Source organism: Diorhabda sublineata, chromosome 3, assembly GCF_026230105.1.
Source record: "Diorhabda sublineata isolate icDioSubl1.1 chromosome 3, icDioSubl1.1, whole genome shotgun sequence".
Taxonomy (NCBI): Eukaryota; Metazoa; Arthropoda; class Insecta; order Coleoptera; family Chrysomelidae; genus Diorhabda; species Diorhabda sublineata.
In genome coordinates this window covers 19,635,185-19,652,917 of record NC_079476.1, presented here as the reverse complement: position 1 = coordinate 19,652,917, position 17,733 = coordinate 19,635,185, and the positions used below count along the sequence as shown (strand labels likewise).

The following is a 17,733-nucleotide window of genomic DNA, read 5'->3' as shown; positions in this document are numbered from 1 at the left end:
TATAAGAGAGGGAACTATCCGAATAGGATTGACAACCTAGTGAGAGCACGGGTTAATATATTACGATAATACAAATGTCTGGAGTTTGGACATAATAGCTCCACATGCAAAGAAGGTGTCGACAAATCAAACCAATGCCTAAGCTACAGGAAAGACGGCAAAAGATTGCAAAAACGAGAGCTACTGCAATACCCGCAAAGATCGTGAAGACATGACGTAGAATAAGAAGTAACAGCAGAGCCAGTAAAAAATAAAGCATATATGGATATAAAAGTACTTTAAACGAACGTAGGCTGGGCACACGCTGTGCAAGACTTGGTCTATGCTATTTCCAAGATCCAAGGAAACGAGTAGATAAAAGACCAACGCATAAACGTAGCAGTTCCGATCAGAAACAAAGTGGAGGCAATTTGCTACTAAAGTTTATAGACTACACAATAATCTGCTAAGTATCCAAAGTCAAAGGATAGATGCAAATACAAAACCGTACTCCAAAAACGGTAAATACAGACTGGAGGATGTTTAAGGATATCATAGAAATGACCATCAAAGAAAAGACAACCACTAGTCTCTCACAAAAACTGTACAATCAGCTTATTTAAGCATTACTCAACGAAAGAAAAATACAAGAAAATCGAAAACAAAAGAGCAGATTTCAAGAAGCACTGAAAGGAAGTTGATACGAATGAAAGGCAAAGGAGCTAGTAGCTAGTATAGAAATATTTGAGAACATGAAGGCCACTAAGATAAAACCTCTGTGCAGAACTCGAAAATAACATTTGAGGCAATGCCTATAAAATAGTGACGAAAAACCTGAAAGCATTTACTCCCTACGAGCAGACTATTGACTATTGACCAGAAGAAGGAAATTATCAAAGAGTTTCCAACCAAAGCGAAAAAATGGTCAAACTAAAATACACAAAGTAACGTCGAACCGTTTACCGACCAAGAGATACACAACGTAGCTGGATGTATCAAAAATGGCATACCATCAGGACCAGACAGCATACCTTCAGACGCTATAAAGAAACTAGCAAACTGCACACCAAACTAGATCGAATACATCATGAACCATATACAGGCAAAACATCACTTTCCCGACAATTGGAAGCTTACCAAGGTCATCTTGATCCCAAAAACAGATCCCAATTTAACTCGCCTCAACGTTTGGCGATGAAGCACCAGTGTTTCGCTGGGTTTATGAATTCAATTATAGTCGCACTTCGCTACAGGATGAATTTCGTGAAGGTCTTCAATAATTAGCCGTTGAGCATTTGGCTGTCAAAAAGATTTTTTCGCGTTGGATACTGGATAATTTGACAATCGTTCGAAAATAGCTCGTGTCAATTGGTGCAAAGAAATGCTGTAAAAATTAAATCGCAATGTTTCAAAATATATCTATAAAATGGTGAAAGGCGACGAATCATAGATCTATGAGTATGAACCAGAAATTAAACAACAATCGACTGTATGGGTCTTTCAAGATGAGCCAAATCCAACAGAAGTTGTTCGAGCTCGAAGCATTTCGAAGCAAATGGTCTCCTGTTTTTTCGGAACAACTGGACATGTCGTTCATTAGAGCAACGTAAAACTAGGAAAACCAATAGCAGAGCACACACCACGAGAATGCGAGCTCACACATCAGCAGTTCAAACGAAAACGTTTTTGAACAGATAAAACATCGAATAGGTGGGTCATCAGCCAGTACACAAAATGATTTATTCTTATTTCCGCAGATCAAAAATAAAATGCGAGGTCAACATTTTTCTATACCTGAAGAAGTCATGGATGCGTTCAAATCACATGTTTTGAAGTTACCTCAATCGGAATGGAAAAAACGCTTCGAAAATTGGCTCAAAATATGCAAAAAATTATTGATCTTAATGGAGAATATTTTGAGAAACAATAAAGCCATATCCTATTCTAAATATTTGTTTTTATTTATTTATCTCAAAACTTTAGTAGCAACCCTCGTAAAATTCACTTTTTTTTGTAAATATAAAGTACGAAAGTATCACTAAAATCGTAATATTCTTGTGTATTCACTTCCACGCAACAAACTTCAGTACATGATAATAATAAGAAAATAAATTGTCACACACAGCCATCCACGTTTGTTACGTTACGAAAATGGAAGATAAAATGCTTATGGGGATGACTGATAAGCCAACAGTGGTATTGTTTCATTTCCAGATCAGAAAATAATGGTAAGTATGTATATGAAACTTTACCATATATTGCACACTATACGAGAAGCCGGATTTTGAAATAAATTGTCTTCCTGCACCAGGATAGTCATTTTACTCCAAAAATTTAAAACTTAACCTAAATGTTCATCAAAATTATTGTATTTGAAATGTTTGTATCGATGCTTTGTCTCTCCCATTCATTATTTGAACTTTATTTGAACCTTAGAAATAAATGCACAAGAAAAATAGTAAAAGCGAGACATTCTTGCCGTCCTTCAACCAAGTAGCCACGTCTAAATAACATCCTTCCTTATCCTGCATATCCTCTGAGCTCTATATTGGTTCTATTTGATAGCACAAAGGGTCTATAACGTTGACATTTCAGCCTCTTTTTGTACTCGGTCAATATTGACTATGAACAAAACGTGTTTGTGTGGTATACATGTATGCGGTAGTAAGGATTCATTGTAACGGTGGAGTGAACGGTAGCATTTGGATTTATTTTTCTTAAGGAAATCTTATGGACAGATCCATTTGAGGCAGTAGGCATTTTAAAAACATCACTCTTGAAAATTCTTCAACAAACGTCCGCATAATATCAATACACTAAATATTATGATTGATAATCAACACAATTCACTCATTTTAGATTAATCACATTTTCATTACAATTTATAAATTATTGTTTCAATTTTGTATTATTATTTATTAAACTTTAATTTTCGAGCGATATGATTATATAAATGAAATATCGATTATCCTTTCTATGGATGAATAACTTTGAGTTATTCATTCATAGCAAAAAACTATATTGTCATAAAAATACAAAACGTATAGGAATTCTAATTCAGTATCCTTGACGATTGCTCTCTTATGTCTTCTATAGACTGAAAACTTTTAGTGGCATTATGAGATAGTAGCTTGAAGTAACAAGGAAAGTACATTGATTCTTTAGTCACGATTATGATTCATCATTAGAATGATGTCGGAGTTATTAATCATCAATACTTCATCCTTTCCAACTACACAGGACTGATATTTTCAGTGAATATCTTCTAACTATGAACTTTTTTTAAATACTCTCCATCTAGAAACTCCCCGGAAGATATATTACGTAAAGCCAGTGACAAATAGATAGATTTTGGGCAATAATAATGATTAGTTTGTATTCTACATGACTTCTTCATAGTTCACGTGCGCTTCCTTGTTAACCTTAAGTGAAATGTCTTCTTCTTGTATATTCTTATACCTATTGAGACGCTGCATGGAAACTGTGAGTCCTATTCTACTCATTTCTCATGCCTTATGTCCCTGGCAAGTATTTTCACGTACTCTATTATAGTTTTCTTTTTGTTTGGATTTTTTTTTGTAACTATCTGATCAATCACTTGTCTTGATCTCACTCTTTGCTTTTAGTTCGTTTTCTACCTTAATTTTTTCTCTAGTTGTAATTGTTTCTTTTTTATTGCTTTATTTATTCATTAATATTTACTCCTAAATTTTATTACAAGTGTTACTCATTCTACTTAATTGGTTTTATCTTCTTCAATGTTTTGCTATTACCTACCTCTATAGAGGCTAAGAATGTGTATTTATTTTTCACATACTGAATAAATTTCCATAGGTTGAAAGCCATTGGGAAATTGAGTATCTTGCCAAGAATTAACATTTTCTGATTTTGTTTCGATTTGTTGATCATATTAAGTAAAATTTGAACAAAAGTATTCGGTCAATATATTTGTTTACATTCAAGAATTCTGTATTCGAAATTATCTATTTTGAAAGGCCAGAATGAAAGAAAAAAAAGTGAGAGGCATTTGATTTTCCAAGAAAGTCAAAATAACCACGTTACTATAACGAGATTCCTCGTATCAAAAATATTTTTATAACTAAATGCAGATTTTCTAGAACCAATCCTTTGATTTCAGGCGAATGAACATCCTGAAAATATCGAAACATTTATGAAGCGTATTATACCTTAGAAAGAGAACATTAAATTCGCCCAATAAGGTTAGTTGGTGGCCCAACAAAAATACTCAGTTTATACTTGTTGAAAAGTCTTTGAGGGGAAGCCCAAAAATTTTTATTTGTCCAGAAAAACATCAGTGAAAATTCTTCATATCTTTTTTTCACATCTTCTGTGTCGCGGCGAATCATTATCGACAATCCAAAAGTCCATATCTCGTAGTAATAAAAAGTAAGTGTAGGAAATCAAAAGTCCTTATAAACAATTTTTACTTGGATCCCTATTATCATTTAGACCCCTCCAATGTTAACTTGTCACATATTTTTCAACTGAAATCTTTCTCTGATAGTTATACTATCGTTGGGCAACATTGTATGTGAGTTCGGGAATTGTTTATGAGAAGCTACCTATACCCTGAAAGTTAAGGTCATGCGCTTGCCCTAGCCTAATTTTATTATTCCTTTAATCAGCCCCAAAAATGAGAAACCACATGTAAAAAGTAATACAAGTCATATTGCTCGAGAAGCTGTAATGATTTTTTTATTTCAAAAACAATTGAATTAGTTAAATGGTCTAGACTGTAGACAGTTTATGATCCCGAAAACGTGAACCTTCAAAATGATTACGGACTAATAAAACGTTTCTTTCTACGTGCCGTGGAATATATTTCAGTACATTAAATAAAGAAGTGGTGGAGCGATGATAAACTGAAAAAACTACGATCAAATTTCACGTTAATGAAAAATTTAACTCCAATTTCTTCAAGTCAAAATGGGAGAATCGACTGAAGTTTTTTTATTTTTCATTAGTATCTTTTAAATTCAGTTCAACTTCGAACTTTTAGAAAGTGTAAGTTTGATTTTCAGATATATGACGAGAAATAGTTAGTGGTGGGCAGTTAACGTACCGTCAAAATATAATAAAAAAATGATCAATTGATCAGAATTTTTTAGAAAATGTGTTTTATTCCATTTTTATTATCGAATTGAAAATTTTAATAACATTATTCTCGGAATTAAGAGTAAATTGCGAGAAATCTGATAGCATCGGCAAAAAGCTATGGGTGTGTTGGCGATTCCGTAACTCATCAATCAAGATCACAGTGAAAAACTTACAGTCCGTAACGCTGAGTCATTTAACATAGAACAATCAGGTGAAACATTCGACCCAAAGACGAATTACACCCATTCTTTTCACAATATTCACAATTCACTTATAATCACATCATTAATATGTTAACGAAAATATTACAATTTGAAATATTTGTATAAATTCATAACATCTCAAGGAAAATTCCTTAGTGGAGGTTTTTAGTATAAATAGATTATTAAACTGTAGTTAATTTGAAAAGTATTCACAATTATATCATTTATATGAGTAGCTTCTTGGAACTACCAGTAGGTCTTTTCGGAAGTGATGATCATGATCAGATATATTAGCTTTTAGTTGATTGCGAACTCTAATCTAGAACGAGAACACCTCGATTCGTGGTGAAAAGTTTAAGCTCAACTCAAAAATACCTTTGAATTGTAATACAATCACCATTACACATTACACATTCGTAATATCATAAAGTCAAATATATTTATTTGTGTTCTTATATTTCAAGAGTTTTTTATTTTTTCTTCATCTCTTGTAGAAGAGATGCATATAGTTTAGGCAACTTCGCATTTGTCACCCTGTATATAAATTCACTCACACGCACGGATTATATTTATAACAGCAATATTTATGTTGAGAAGTCCAAAAGTCTCGGTATCCTACCATTTACCCAGTTTATTAACATTAATTATACATAACTATAGACGGGGGATTAATATTTTCTCAAGTTCAAAAAAAAAAAATAAAGAAAGAAAGCAACCTATCAGATGTCAGTATTGACTCATTTGTATTCTAGGATCGAACAATGATTGCTTTCTAAACATTCAGATCATGATCCCAGTGTCACTATATTTTTCTCACCCTCATTAAACCTGATCAAACCTGATTCTGCTGCTATAACGTCCAATCTTTTTCATTATAAATTTCTTCCTTTCCTTAGGATCCAAAATTAAACAATATCTTATATACAAATTTCTCATGATTTAACACTGTTTTTTTTTAAAAGGAGGAATTTCGTGTTAGCATAACTGATGAATAATATAATAGAAATGATCCTCAACTTTTGGTCTCTTATTTAAAATGTCTACATTTTTAATTTTCTAATTTGTTATATAATTTGAAAAGGTGCTAATCTCCTGTAATTCAGAATCCACATCATTGTGTTGCTTATTAATTTATTATTTCTTAATTTGGTAAATTGTTTCATGACAGATTTTTGTTTGTAACAGTACAATATTTTCCTCAATATTTTTGAAACACAATACAACTGACAAATGTGCCTTTTCCTATGTGCTTAAAAATACCAAATTTATCAAGTGTTACTGTATTTTGAGCAGTCATTGCAAGATTGGGGTCCTACTGAGACCCGGACCCCGGCATTAAGCGGTGCCAAATTTATGTTAAAAAAGGAGTTTTTTGCAGATTTGGGTTTGGGTGAATCGTTTTCAAAGCCGGAGACCACTGACATAACCGTGCAAGTATTTGAGAGTCCGAATCAATAAATTTGTTGTTACGGAAATATAGAACGATACAGAAATAGAAAGTGAAGAAGAATTAAATCAAGAACACCTCAATCTATCGTACGCATACCTCACATCCTTTATCTAATGTAAACAAAGATCATTCAATCATTGTAAATGTTGTGAATGTATGCAATGATGTATGTGATACTTAAGAAGATAGTACAGAAGAAAGCATTTATACGGAATGAAGGAAGCATTGATTTACCAAATACCGCAGAGTAGTAGGACATGAGGAAGACCCTCATGGACCTAGGAGGAAGGAATTGAACAAAATATGAAAGACGCCCTCTGTATATATATATGTATATTTATATATATATATATATATATATATATATATATATATATATATATATATATATATATATATAGGATAATAGTTTTTTTCTGTTATAACATGACAAGATTATAGATCATATTATATGCGACATAAACAAACTAATCGAAGGCTTTGTATTCTGCCTGTTTGTATTTGTTCGAAATATGAAGTCCAAATATCATTATGACTCTGAAATTTCCAGTGTTAATAACCATGTTCTCTAGATAATATAATCATGATTTAATTGCAGCTTCTTAAATAAAGGAAAAGACTAAACGCATCTTGGTCGATAAGTAATTGGTAAATATTGTGTAAAAAATGTTGATCTCGGAACAAAATTGAAACAAACAAGAAAAGCCGTTATAAGAGAGTCCGTAATAAAAAAGCAATAAATGTAATAGCCAGACGGAACGGTTTTGTTCGTTTGAGGCAGTCTTTTTATCTAAAAGAGGACAGAAAGAATTAATATCGAAAATTGAAGATTAATGTCTCGTTATTGAAGGAGAGGCACTTCTTATCGTGCTGTTAGCTCATGAAAAATGGATTTAATCAATGAAAGACACCAAAATGTAGTTTGGGAACTATAAACGGTTGATGGAGAATTATTTGTTGCGGTTCTTCTCATCCTTTATATTAACTTTTTATCAAAGTTGCTAATACGTTCACTTTCATAAAATGAAAAATCTTTTTAATTTCAAGATTAAAAGAATACGCGCAGCGCTCTCAAATACGAGATTCTAAAACACATCAAAAGTCTTATAAAAATCCCGACTATATATTTGGCATAACGCTTGCATACTAAGAGTCTGCAATTACCGAAGCTGAGTGTGCTAGGTTTGATTATATGACCAGCGGAATTGTATTTGGAAGTACTGTACTAAATTTCAATAGCCGTCCAATTATATTTAAGCAGTCATGCAATCAATATCAAAAATTTGTATTCTTCACTGTTCTGTTTTCTTCATTTCATATAGAAATGTCGAAAAAAATATTCTTTCGGTGGTTTGGTGGTTTAAAAATCAACTTATTAGTAAGGTAATCCAATTATTGCAATGATCTGAATATACGAGGTTGGATCATAACTTTATTTTACAAGTTGCAGGTGCCGCAAGGTTGCACTGCTGCTATAGCATGTCCAATCAATACTTAGTTCGAATCGGAGAGCTTGTTGAGAGTTACTCTTTTTTAATTACCATCAAGTTTCTTGCGAAGTTTATAGAGACAATCAAGCGCTGATGAAAATGTTAAAACGTATTCCGGTTCTCTTAAAAACCGTAGAGTGACAGTCCAAGTGATAGCTAACTAGCTGTCAATACCCAAAACAATCGTTTAAGAAATTCTGATACAAAAACTTGAAATAAAGAAATTGTGTACGAGAATCGTACCGAAGCTCTTTACGCCATAACAGAAAGTAAAAAGAGGTGAGGGTGAGGATTGGTTAGAAGTAGAGAAAAAAGTTTTCCAAATTCGATATGGAGCTCAAATATCAAATTAAGGAATGGAAGCTAGTAGAAGTACCGCGAGCAAAAAGTCACAAAAACCAAGATTCAATGTAAAGACAATATTGATTGATCTCAGAGCTCGTGTGGCGCGAGTTCGACCGGATTTGCCACAAGAGTTAGATCCTTCATCACGACAATGCACCCGCATACAGGACGCTCATTGTGCGTGAATTTTTGGTACTAAACTCAATCACCGTGACAGATTACTCAACCTATTAATCCGATAAAGCCCATTGTGACTTCTTCTTATTCCCGAGATGTCAAATGATGCTTCGGGGGCGCCACATAGGAGATGTGGAATCCATCGAGGTATAAACGACATGACAACTGAACAGTATCACAACTGAAGACTTTCAGTGCAGGAAGAGTATTTTGAAGATTATATTGCAATATCTGAATAATTGCAGAAATGGAGTTACTATTAATATATTCATATACATAGTTACTTTATTTTGAAGAGTTATTAAAAAAATTTAATACCCTCAACATTATGGTTCCAGTTCTCGATTCTGAATAGTACTTCAATTGTTAAAAACTGTGTTAATATATCAAAATACTCTAAACCTAAACACTGATAGCACAGACAGAAAATGTCCAATATGTGATAAAAAGCAAGGACATCGATATGGTCAAGTGAGCCAAACAAAAGCCTAGTTACCAAAGAAAAATGGTTTGTTGATGATAATCTCGACACAATAGGGTTACCAAAAATACCGGTGGTGTACACAGCTGTTATATATCACCAAATATGAGTGATGATAGAGAATAATAGAAAAATTTTTCACCTCAAAACAAGCGTTCAAAGCCAAAAGCAACAATGTCTAGTATGTGGCGATTCCAATGCAAAGTCATTTATGTGGGGCTCTCCTATAAATCATCAAGGAGGAGAAAATCTTTCAGAATGAGCCTCTGAACTGAGCCTTGTGGTAAGTAATAGGGGAACAGAAGCGAATTTTAGAAGAGGCAGCAGCCAGTCTTTTATTGATGTCCCTTTCGTTACCAACGGACTTGAAGCAAAAAATTTATGTTGGAAAATGTCCGATAAAGAAAACATGTCAAATTATAATTACATTTTCTTTGAAATATGAAAGCGAATAGAAGAGAACGAGCTGCGAATTCTTTGTATATATTCATATAAATAGGAACGAGAAAGCTGGCATTGATAAAAAGATCTAAACAATTTAAGTAAAATGTACAGTTCTATTTTATAAATTTAAATGCTATAACAAGAATTCAATTGATAGCTTTTACTTGTTTTGAGAAATAACAACTAAGAAAAAAGAACAAAAATACTGTGGTTATAATAGCTTTCTATTTTGATATTCATGTTTTACACGGCAATGTCATAGTTTTACGTGACTTTAAAAGAACTAACTTTTCAATCAGAAGAGACCTAAAATCAAGACAATTTAGAAACATAAACATATCAAAAGAAATAAGAAATTAAAGAAATATATATTTAGGTATATATATGTACTACATAAATTGATCATTTTTCTCGTCGTCGAATCGATTTGTTGATACAGAAAGAGAATAACTACGAATAGTCATTGTATTGTTCGTCGAGGTTCTTATTGTAAACCTTATGAACCAATATAAAAAGCCACGTGTTCTGATTGCTATTATCAAGTTTTCTTTCCTATCCTTCGTAGGTAAGTGAGCAAAAACACAATTTGTAGTTAGTAATTCGATAAAGGAATTCTGAATCAAAAGATATTATTATTTGCAAATCTAGAGCCATATATTTTTAGGCCAAAATAAATTACTCTATGAGAATATTATTGTGAAATTGTCTGATTTTTATATTTTTGTGATCAAAGAAAAGGAAATCGCCTAAGAAATATTAAATTTAATGGAAATTATATTTTGGAAGATTTCATAAGCTGTTCATAATAATAAAAAAATATAATCAGTACTAATTAATACCGTAGATATTCTGATAATTGATAACAAGGGAAGAGGGAATAACCTAGACATCACCTAAGACGAAATTAATTTTTAAAGACGCGAAAAATAATGACCGGGAGACGATCAAATTATAATCTAATGAATAATACTGAAAATTATAATTCTTAAAATACTATGTAAACGTTTATCTAAGAAACTCCACTATACCTGGTTCAGAAATGCAATATGGAGAGGATATACAACACACGTAAAAAACTGTCCGATTAGTCTGCTCTGTTAGATTATACAAAGCCAAAAACTGTACATATCGAAGGATTTGTGTACTTTTAGACTATCAGAGATCCTGAAAGACGATATAAAGTCCGGTATACTATTATATAAGTATAATATACTACCAATAATACCAATACGTCTTTGGTAACCTATTCGTTCCAACCCATCAAAAAACCGTCTTTCCGATACTTGGTTGATAGCAAGTACTGTTACAAGAACCGTGCATAGCCGGAGAAAATATCTATACACGTTCCAAGTACGGTCCCGATTAACAGGTTGAAACAAATTTTATATCTACAAACTTGCAAATACACTTAAACTCGTAAACCTGGTTTTTCGTGTCCTGAAAAATATTTTGCATTTCATTTTAAAGTATCTTACCATTCCAAAATCTCCTTCCCCTAATTTCTCTAATAATCTCAAGCGATGTCTGGGAAAATCTAGAAGATGAGCTACTCCTTCGAGTGGCGGACCTTCTGGAAGCTTGATAGGAGTGAATCTACCCGGAGTAAAGTGCTGTTCTCTCCGTTCGCCCTGGAATAAAAACTTTTTCAATAATTTAATTATTATTATATAATACATTCTCCAAATAATTCAAAGTTCGAAATTGTTAACGAACTGTTTATATTAGCTGTCAGTATCTATCTTTGTCAAATAATGTCAATGTTATCACTATAAATTGTTCTAAATTATATATTTAACGAAAGATTACGTGTATTCGGGAAAATTATTTCACTATGGCAAAATTATAGAATAACTTATACTATCTATTACAAACACCCTTAAAATATTCTGACCCTAAAAATAAGCTGCAAAATCCACGTCTATTTACGAACGTGGTCAAATATGCACTCCACAGCTGTTGTGTACTTTCAATCAGTTGAATGTTTCGACATTATGCGTCGTGACGCCTATCGATATTAGGGACGCCAGACGTCTGTCCCCTATCTAATGCTATCTTATTGAAGACCTCAGGTGGTGATTTTTATCTCAGATGTTCCGTATTTGTTTAGTTTTGATGCAATACCAACAAAACTTAAGTTTCTATAAAATTAATTTTTTTTCAGCGTGCATATAAAGTATATTCAATGAAGTAATAACAATCAAATAAAGTAATATGTTGGAAAAAAGATTTTCGAGAGCATAGGAAATGTTATGTAGAGGGATTACTTTGTTTCCATTGTGGATAAATGTATTCAAATAAGCTTTAAACGTTTTGATTCTACACGTTTATATTAATGCCTATAATAGATCGAAACCGGCCATCATTGAGACCATGCCATTAGAGTTATTCTCAGGAAATAATGATTTATCGAAATAAATGAATCTAAAATAGAGAAGTAATATTATATATCAAGTGAAACTATTTACATATGACGGATATCTCAGTATTTAGAAACTAGATTGAAAGGACATCAATACGATAAAATAATAAACTATGATATATGATATATTAAAAAAAAAAACATTCATGCAATTTTAAAAATTCAAAAATTCTTGAACAGAATCGTATATATGAAAATTTCTAGAAATCTTGTTATCTACGGATTAACCTTTTCGTACATTGACATCTATCTGTGATATTTGACCACCTATTTTGTCACATACTTATGGTTCGTTTTTTGTCAAGCTTTTTCACATCTTGTTCATTTCTCATGTAACGTGCTCTTTCCTGAGTCTGCGAGTCAATAGGTACTTTGTTTGGCAGTACTTACAGCTTCAGTTGGTACAGTTCTGAATGCACTGCACCCATGAATTGCGAACACTCTTCGTGTTTTAAGTTATATATTTAAGTATATTTGCAAAGTTCAAGTTTCATGCCAAATAGGTACATAGGGCAATATAGAATGAGTTAACGTTGTAAGTAGTCTTCGTATATTTGATTAGGGCCCTCCTAGATTCGGCAAAAGTCTTTGTTTCTACTACGAGTAGAGTACTTGTTGGTTCCTTTCTTAAAAAAAACCTGGTATTTTATTTGTTATTGTGTTCCAATATGGATCTCTTGTACGTCTATAACTACTTACTGAATACCTCTTTCATCTGCGAGGAGTATGATTTCCATTTTCTCAGGGGTAATCTTTGTTGTTGTCATCAATATGATCTCTGTATTCTCCATGAAAACCATTGCGACATCATTTGCATGCATTCCCGCGAGTTAAACATTTTTTGACATGTGGTTACGAAATATATCATAATAATACACATTTCAGAGGGTAAGTTCATAACCTGTTGATCTCGAATTATAAGTTTACTGTTCGATAAATAGTTTGAGAGCATCCAAAGTAGATAGTGGAGTGTCCATCACGTCTTATCACGCCCTGTTTGAGTGCAGAATTGAACGCGTTTATGATGTCCAGTGTGACCAGTAGCCATAGTTTTCTATTTTTCCACGCATAATTTTTTGATGTTTTGTCCACCTCCACTATATTCGCGTCAATCGTCGATTTTCCTTCAGTGAAACTATACTGGATATTAGCAAGTCTCCCACATCTTTCTATTATTCCAAGTAATCCGCTTTCCAGAAGACTCAAGCAACCTGCCTATATAATCAAGTATTGATTTCCAGAAACATTAGTCTGCATCTCTTCCAAATGCTGATTGCAATTGATGGTACATTACTCGGATATGTTTTTTCTAACGCACTTTATTCTTTCTGGTCCTGGTGCCTTCTCAGTTCAATATCCCTAGATGAAGAGCGGTATTTCATTTTGATGCCTTTCAATTGAATTGCAGTGAATAGTTGAATGTTGTAGAAGTAACTCTGCTACCTTTCTCATCATAGTTTTCTGTAGTATTTGTTTTGTTGGTATCAAGCGAAAAGCCTTCTTTACTATTTTATATCCCACACCCTGAATGTGCGCATTGAGTTCCTTAATTCATTGCACTTGTGCTTCTATTAACGAGAGACATAGGTCTTTTTGCCAGGAGGTACTTCTTTCTGGCTTCAGCAGTATGTGTTTCCACCAGTTTCAAGAATTAACAACTTTCTAACTTTCTTGTGTAATATGTAGTTCAAGCGAACTATCATACCTGCTTGAATAATTTCTATATGAAAGTCAAAGTTGTGTGCCTTTTCCATGAATAACGAAAAATGTCAATGTTCTACGTACTTAGTTTGTCTACGTAGTTTGTCTAAGTAGCATCTTAATTTTGCCTTTTATGATCTCCAGGTATGTATTAATCCACCAAACACACATAGGTAGTGAATCATAGATAGCCAGGGGATATTGTAGTATATACAAAGGGATGAACGAATAGGCTTCATTGAATTTTCCGATTCAACGCCCATAGAATTCTTTTTGTTCAGTTATTTGGAAAGTAAATTTTATACAACGAAACTTCTACGTGGAAAGAGCTACGACGACAAATTGTACATGATTGCAATCATATAGTTAATTAATCCGAAACAACCCTTTTCACAGCGGCGCATCATCATCAATTACTTATTTATTATTATGAACTCTAACCTCGTTAAGTTATCATTACTATAAATTGTCTGTGATTAGTATTTTTGTCAGTTTTATAGTTTCATTTCAACCCCATTAAGGTATCGTCTAATATTTATTATTTAATTATTATTAATGTGACTATAATGAACCATAAATATATGTATCTAATTTTATACTTATTATTGTATAAGATAAGAACTAATATATGAAGAAGCCTGTGAAAATAATACTGGGTTCATTCAATTTGATATTCGTCTAGTAGGCCAGTCAGATTAGTGTAACCACTTGTAACTTTAAAGTTTTAAATCCTCAGTTTGCTGAATAAATTGTTTTTAAAAAGCAAGTTGGTGAATTGAGTTATTTAATTATATCATACATAAAATGATATAAAATGATATGAATATCATTTTGAACATACAATTTATATTGGGATTTTTTGAGATAATGGTGAAAATATCTGTTTATCTTTTAATATCAGGGTGAATTGTTTTATGTGAGCTACAATTATCAATTTAACACGGTGAACTTGATGGCATCATTTAAAGGAATACTGAACATACAAATGAAAAACATGAGAAACAATTTTTCTCAAAGTTTATCACAAATATAATTTATTGACTACCTTTTACGTCCAAATGATATTGTTCATCTTCTATTACCCACGTATATTTTCCTCGTAAAATATGGTCCTTTGGATGGAATCGCTATATTATATAATGCGGGTAACATTTTATGACACTAGTCATTTTGCGAGATGGCGGTCATAATTTAGCGAAAGTGTTTTGAATGTTATATGTACTTATACTTGAGAACAATATGAAAAGGAAATTGGAATCTTGTGTTATACAGCAAATTATTACGCAAACAAAATTACGTTTTGAAATCGATGAATTTAATATTTTTCACAAGAAATAACATAATTTAAAACCGCAGCAAATCTTAACTAATAATATCTCAGACAATTAATACATAAGAATTCGAAAGCTCGGAATATATTAGAGTGAGTACAGTTTGGTGTTCAAACCAAAAAGCTTATAATCTAGCTAGCAACGACTTTGTTCCAATTTTACTCCGAACAAGAGTTGATATGGACAAAAAGGTCGATGTACATCACATTCTTGATAGGTGATGTAATTCAATATCAAGTCTTCCCGTGAACGTTGGCACCTTTGACCTAATAATGTTCTAGTCTTTCTGATTCCCACTAGCAGAGTTTCTATTTTCCCATCCACATATATACTGTGTCTGTGACATCTGAGAAAAACTATCAGTGTGAGAGGGACTTTGGAACGATCCCAGGTCGGTGCTTCCCCATCGTAGCTGACCTGTTTCAATTTCCTTGTGTCTGCGTAAATGTTAATACATTTCGTAATCTTCCTCGGCTTTTTCTCAACCATACATCTTTGATCATATTGAAACTCTGGTCAAAGTTATTCTATTCACCTTCTTCTCATATGATATTGACCTTGCCATATCCTCTTCGTGGCTGCATCATATTCAAAAGCAGTAGTAAGAGCATCTTCTAAGGGTCCTCTGCATGTCGTGGTGGCGTAGGGAGTAAATAAATGTCAAGAAGCCCAAAAATTCCATCATAGTTTCTGGTGTGGATCGATAAGCGTATGAAACTAATATAAGTATTCTCTATGTTCGTGACCTAATCGCATATCCAACCTCTTCTTCATTAGTTTCCTTAAGATGTATCGTCTGGAGTACCTAAGATGTCATCACGCAGTGTTATAGAGTCAAATTTGACGGTGTATGGCGAATGGAATGTCAAGTCTATGAATCGTATAACCGTATTGAAATATAATCCCATCAATCTGCCAAAATAGACTGTACCTTCATAAAATTTCCTGTTTTTAAGAGCTCATTACATTAAAAATGAACTTTAATTAAACCTACATTCCAATATCATTTTTAATGAATCTAAAAATTCAAGTAGCATGAGCGTATCATCCTTATGCCACTTGGTATAAGGATGATATCATTAAATTTAATACTGAAGACTTATACTCAGTAAATATAACGAACATTATTTCTTATTCTCGATATAGCGGTACATTTCTATCTCTTTCCTCAATCCATCTCTCTTGTGCTGTCTCTTTAATCCACTTTGTTTAAGTTTCTCTTTTATAAAACACTCATTTATTTGATTAATGGGGACACATCAAATGAAATTCTAAATTACAATTTGTGTTATTCTTGCTCCATCGTCGGAACTATAATGTCAAAAGTTGAAAAGAGATCAATATTAAAAGAAAAAGTGATTAGGATCTTTCACTAGCACAAGGTATAAAAGTGAACAATATATTTCATTCGCTGTAGTCATTCTTTAAATTTGAATATTATGAGATTCAATTTTTTATACCTTGATATTCTATTTAATGTCATGATTTATTATCTTGAGATTTTGATATACAGAGCGACCCAAGGAAAACTTGCATATTCAAGTTATGAGAAAAAACAATTGTTAGACACTACTTTCCAATATACGAGATTATATTTCTACCTACCTCAACATCATCTTTTCTAAAAGGATACTCACGATTATATTTTAATTAGAGTTTTAATAGAACTGAATGTAAAAAACTGACCCTTAGTTTTGGTCTAGCACCTAGACATTAGCTCACATATTATTTTGGGAGTTGAAAACAACAATTGGATGAGAACATCTTTTTCGTCATCTATACAATAAACTAAAAGAAGTACGTAGTTTAGAGTTATGGTAATTTTACATTTGTTTTGGAATCATCGGCGATTGTTAAGGTTCTGTTAAAGCAAGAGATTTTACTGACTATGGAAGATTTCTTGGATGATTAGTAGTGCATGATGAGAGACAGGTATATTTTTGGGGTGGATTTCTCAGGTTAACGCCTTAGATGTGATAATATTTGTGCCAGATGGTGCGGATACAGTATGGGAGTTTCGTTTGAATGTTGCCTAGAGACATATTGTATATATCTATGAGGGAGTATTACGACAGCATTTGTGGAGCTGTGGTATCCAGAGTATAAATACTCTTCGAGTTTTCTTGATGCTTGCTAGTTGGATTTTCACTTGCTCTACTTCGATTCTCATTTCGTCGTAGGATTACCTGCTTTGTCTTTCGAAGATTAATATTTCATCGAGTTTTGCATTATTCTATTAGGATTTAGGATTTTACTTTGCACTTAGTAGAAAATATTCATGTTCAGAAGCGGTGGAACTAGTTTGGCATTGAAATTTAAGTTAACAAAAACACATTTTTTTCGATTTTATCCATCAATTTGATCTCCTTCAAGAGCAATACAATTATTCCAACGCCTCTCTAACTTATCGATGCCGTGCTTGTAGAAGGATTTGTCATTTGCCTCAAAATAGGTTTCAGTTTCAGCAATTGCTTCTTCATTTGAGCTCGAATAATTACCGGCGAGCATTTTTTTGAAATCAGCGAATAGCCAGTAGTCACTGGGGGCCATATGTGGACTATACGGTAGATGAGGAAGCCTTCTACTTAAGAATCG

At 32.8% G+C, this 17,733-nt stretch overlaps 1 protein-coding gene across 1 annotated transcript in view; it reads right to left on the bottom strand.

The window, feature by feature from the left end:
- The window catches only part of LOC130441137 (discoidin domain-containing receptor 2-like), a 442,354-nt gene that overhangs the window by 40,020 nt on the left and 384,601 nt on the right, over positions 1-17,733 (bottom strand). The window contains exon 12 of the mRNA XM_056774687.1: positions 11,163-11,315. Within this exon, the coding sequence (XP_056630665.1) occupies positions 11,163-11,315 (153 nt within the window). The remainder of the gene's footprint in view (positions 1-11,162; positions 11,316-17,733) is intronic.